Here is a 4,697-nt window from a genome sequence, read left to right on the forward strand (position 1 = left end):
GGGATAAGATTTTTACCCCTCGGGCCGTCGAAAGTGCCGTGGATGCCAGGTAGAGGGAAGGGGGGGGCTGTGCTGCACAGGGGCCCGGGGGGTGTCTGGCCCCCGGGGACGGGGCGGGAGGTGAGATGCCAGGCTGGGAAAGGGGACGGTCGGGTCCCCCAGTGCAGATTAGGCTCTCCTGGTGATTAAAACTGCAGCCCCAAGGGCTGGCCCGTGCACGGCGCGGGGCTGGGATGGGTGCTGGCCACGGTGGCGGGGGCGTGCACCGTGCCGTGCCGTGCCGGAGCTCCAGCACTCCGCTCATGGGGACGGGGCGGGAGGTGAGATGCCAGGCTGGGAAAGGGGACGGTCGGGTCCCCCAGTGCAGATTAGGCTCTCCTGGTGATTAAAACTGCAGCCCCAAGGGCTGGCCCGTGCACGGCGCGGGGCTGGGATGGGTGCTGGCCACGGTGGCGGGGGCGTGCACCGTGCCGTGCCGTGCCGGAGCTCCAGCACTCCGCTCATCTGCCCCCTCCCCAGGGACGCCATTGCCAAGACCCTCTACTCCCTGCTCTTCAGTTGGCTCACGGACCGCATCAACAAGCTGGTGTACCCGCGGCAGGAGGCCCTCTCCATCGCCATCCTGGACATTTACGGCTTTGAGGTGAGCAGGATCCATCCTGGCTCCATCCCCCCGGCCGCCAGCCCCGGGGCTGCGGGGTCTCAGGCACCATGGCCCCTTCTTCTCGCAGGACCTCAACTTCAACAGCTTCGAGCAACTATGCATCAACTACGCCAACGAGTACCTGCAGTTCTTCTTCAACAAGATCGTCTTCCAGGAGGAGCAGGTGGGCCAGCGAGTGGTGCTGGGCTCTGCCCTCGTGCCGAGCATCACCGCGGAGCTGGGGACGGGGGCGCTGACCGAGTGCCAGCCCTGCAGGAGGAGTACCTCCGGGAGCAGATTGAGTGGAAGGAGATCCCCTTCAGTGACAACCAGCCCTGCATCAACCTCATCTCCCAGAAGCCCTACGGCATCCTCCGGATCCTCGATGACCAGAGTTGCTTCCCCCAGGTGAGGGGCTGCCTGGTGCCGAGGCGGCGAGGATGGCAGTGCCGGGTGGTCACCGTGCCCAGGGTGTCACCGTGTCCTGGGGCTGCTCCGCTCCTGGGCTGTCATGGACGATCTGGGAGACCCCTCGGGTTTCTCCGGGCTGGACAATCCCTGAGAGGTCCCAGGTCGGTGCCACCGGAGTGACTTCCCCCAGAGGACTGGCGTTTGCAGGAATTACTGAAAAACCCCTCCCAGCTGCCCTATAAAAGAGAGAAGGGTGGTTGCACCCTCTCTGCTGATGGGGAAACTGAGGCACAGAGCAGCAGATGCCCACGACCACATGGCTGCTCGGTGGCAGAGCTGAGAGCGGGGTCTGGCCGGTTGTCCAGGCATCCCCTTCCCGGTGCCTGCATCCCTGGGGCTGCTGAACCCCCCAAGCCGTGTCTCACCCCTGTGTCCGTCCTCAGGCCACCGATCACACGTTCCTCCAGAAGTGTCACTACCACCACGGGACGAACCCGCTGTACACCAAGCCGAAGATGCCGCTGCCTGAGTTCACCATCAAGCACTATGCAGGGAAGGTGACCTACCAGGTGGGCAGTGGTGGGATGCCCAAGCCTGGGGTTTTAAGGAGGGTTTAAGAGGAGGTTTATGGGGTTGATCCTGCACCAGTGGGTGAGGGGCAGCCCAGGGGGTCCGGCTGGGGGCCGGGAGCAGCCCCCCACCCATGATGTCCTGGCCTGGAGCTCCTTGCCTCCCCACACTGTGCCACCGGGCTCCTCACCGCAAGGTTTTGCTCTTTGCCAGGTTCACAAGTTTTTGGATAAAAACTATGACCAGGTCCGTCAGGACGTGCTGGACCTGTTCATCAGCAGCAGGACCAAGGTAGGGCCCTGCCCAGCCCTGGCTCTGCGATGCTGGGGGGACGCTGGGCACGGATATCCCCCTTCCATACAAACCACTTTCCATGTCCCCAAGCGTGTGCCCCCACGGCCGGTGAAGCCCAGGGGGACCAGGAGCAGAGGATGCCTCCAGCTCCACCTGGTGCCCTCTTCCCACAGGGACGTCTGGGCTTTGACCCCTCCAGCGTTGGCACAAATGGGCACGTGGGCTGCTCTTGCACTTCCCCATCCCAATCCCCATTCCCATCCTGGGAACCCAGCTACAAATAGGGGATGCAACTCGCTCAGGGCTGGGCAAAAAGGCAGTGGCCGGGCTGGGAAGAGGAGCTAGGAGAGCTGCGCCATCCCGGCCACCTTCCTCCTCCCTAACACTTCTCATCTCCCCAAGGTGGTGGCCAACCTCTTCTTCGGCCATGCCCAGGTGATGGCCCGGCAAAGAAGCCTGGTCAGGAGGAGCAGCACCAGGACACGGCGGTACAAGGCCCCCACCGTGGCTGCCCGGTTCCAGCAGTCACTCCTGGACCTGGTGGAGAAGATGGAGAGGTCAGGGCAGGCAGGGTGGGCAGGGCGGGCAGGGCAGGCAGCCCTGGCCGTGCTCCGGGCTGGCGGGAGCAGGGTGACAGCCGGACCCAAGCCTGAGGTGGCTGGGCTGGCTTTGTCCCCTGTCCCCCATGGCTGACGGGGTCTCTCTGACGCAGGTGCAACCCCTTCTTCGTGCGTTGTCTCAAACCCAACAACAAGAAGGTGAGAGCCGGCCCGGGGCTTGCGGGCCCGCAGTGATGCCAGTGCTGCCTGCCCTCACCGGCACAGGGGACGCGGTGGGCGCACGGTGGGCAGGGATCTGCCCGCGTGGCCGCTAAGGCTTCTCCCCATCTCCTCCCCAGGAGCCGGGGCTCTTCGAGGCCGACGTGGTCAGCAGCCAGCTGCGGTACTCGGGGATCCTGGAGACCATACGCATCCGCAAGGAGGGCTTCCCCATCCGCATCCCCTTCCTCGTCTTCATCGACAGGTGCCTGGGGGCTGGGGGTCGGGCACTACTGTCCTGGCAAGGGGAGACCACAGAGCTTGTGGGTATTTTGGGGGGCAGCGTTTGGCCCGGGGTTGCCCCACGGCAGGAGCTGGGAGCCCCCCCACTTTGGTGCACAGCACCGGGAGCAGCTGCTTTCCCAGGCACGGTGCTCATCACCAGAGGGAGGGTCCACGCCGGTGTCCCGGCGGGGTCCCGTGCGGTGACGGTGACGGTGTCATGGGCTCACCCAGGTACCGCTGCCTCGTCGACATGTGGTCCAACGTCATTCCCAACGGGGCCAACTGCGTGGAGATGCTGAGGAACCTCTGCTCCGTCAGCCCCAGCATGTACTACATCGGCGTCAGCAAGGTACCGTCCCAAGCAGGGGGCTTGGCTCCGGTGATGCCCTGGGGGAGGGTGGCCGAGGTGGGGGGCTCACGGCATCGCCCCCCCCTCCCAGCTCTTCCTGAAGGAGCAGCTGTACCAGGCGCTGGAGAGCAAGCGAGCCCGTGCCCATCACCTGGCCGCGCTCACGCTCCAGCGCTACGCTCGCGCCTTCTTCATCAAGAGGCGCTTCCGTTCCCTCCGCCGAAAGATCGTCCTCCTGCAGAGCCGGGCGCGGGGCTACCTGGCCAGGTGGGGGTCCCGGGGGGGTGGCGGGTAGGCACTGGTGGGTGGCAGAGGGTGACGGGTGCCCTCCCGCAGGCAGCGGTACCGGCGCATGCGGCACACACTCATCAAGTTCAGGTCGCTGGTGCACATCTATGTGAACCGCCGGCGGTACCTCAAGGTGAGGCAAGGGCTGGCACATCCCAGGGGTCCCAGGCACCCGCTCCCACCCTGCTGCATGCTCGGTGGTGGGTCTGGAGAGGGCACAGTGGCACCCCTAGACCCTGAGCTCCCCCAGACCTCATCCCCACCACCTCCTCCATGCCCCATGAGGCATGGGCAGTGCCTCTTTGGGGTGAAAGCCTGGAGATGCTGGGGGGTCAATGGCACCCCAGAGGGGTCCTGCTGCCTCCGGGTCTCCCTCCCTCCTGGTGGGGCCTCAGCACGGCTGCTCTGCTTGCAGAGGAAGGAGGATGCCCGCCGGCGGGCGGAGGAGGAGAGGAAGAGAATGAAGCAGGTAACGGGGTGCAGGCATGCAGCACTGGGGGCAGCACGCATGTGTGATGCACGTGCAACCCGTGTTGTTGTGCCCTCATCCCTGCCACGTGCTCGCCCGTCCCTATGCTGCCAGCCGAGGCACCCATGGGTGCTGGGGCAGGGAGCAGCGTGGTGCGTGGGTGCATCCCTGTGCTGCGCCTGCAGGAGCTGACGAGGAGGGAGGTGGTGGATGTCACCCACCTGGAGATCCCAGCTGAGCTGATGGGGCTGCTGGAGGCTGCTGCAGGTGAGCGGGTCCTGCACCGCCGCCAGCACCACTCCCAGCCCCTCGTCCCCATCCCCGCGGCTGTGCCGTAGCTGCCTGCTGTGCCATAGCTGCCCGGGAGGTGAACGCCGGCTGCGTGGTCCTGGTGCCACCGCCGGCACTGCAGCCCGACTCCCAGCTCACCCTCCCGCTTGACATCAACGACTACCCCATGGCCAAGTACGTGCGGGGCCACTTCCAGGTAAGGTGGGCGCCGCAGCCCAGCGGTGGGGAGCCTGCCCCGATGGGCAGCCAGCTTTCGGGGAGTCCTCGGCGCCCCGGTCGTGGCTGAGCAGTTAGGTTCAGGGTCCCTGCGGCAGCTCTGCCCGGCGGCTCCCCGCGCCA

General features: G+C 66.1%; 1 protein-coding gene across 1 annotated transcript in view; it reads left to right on the forward strand.

Annotated features, from left to right (window-relative positions):
- Positions 1-4,697, forward strand: part of MYO15A (myosin XVA) — a 71,121-nt gene that overhangs the window by 8,582 nt on the left and 57,842 nt on the right. Inside the window, 15 exon segments of the mRNA XM_019473952.1 lie at positions 1-49; positions 520-643; positions 732-827; positions 920-1,051; positions 1,498-1,623; positions 1,838-1,915; positions 2,321-2,475; positions 2,631-2,676; positions 2,817-2,941; positions 3,193-3,310; positions 3,402-3,577; positions 3,647-3,731; positions 4,014-4,067; positions 4,253-4,334; positions 4,424-4,554. The exon segment at positions 1-49 is cut by the window's left edge and continues 4 nt beyond it. Coding sequence (XP_019329497.1) covers positions 1-49; positions 520-643; positions 732-827; positions 920-1,051; positions 1,498-1,623; positions 1,838-1,915; positions 2,321-2,475; positions 2,631-2,676; positions 2,817-2,941; positions 3,193-3,310; positions 3,402-3,577; positions 3,647-3,731; positions 4,014-4,067; positions 4,253-4,334; positions 4,424-4,554 — 1,577 coding nt within the window.

Source organism: Aptenodytes forsteri, unplaced genomic scaffold, assembly GCF_000699145.1.
Source record: "Aptenodytes forsteri isolate BGI_AS27 unplaced genomic scaffold, ASM69914v1 Scaffold55, whole genome shotgun sequence".
Lineage (NCBI taxonomy): Eukaryota > Metazoa > Chordata > Aves > Sphenisciformes > Spheniscidae > Aptenodytes > Aptenodytes forsteri.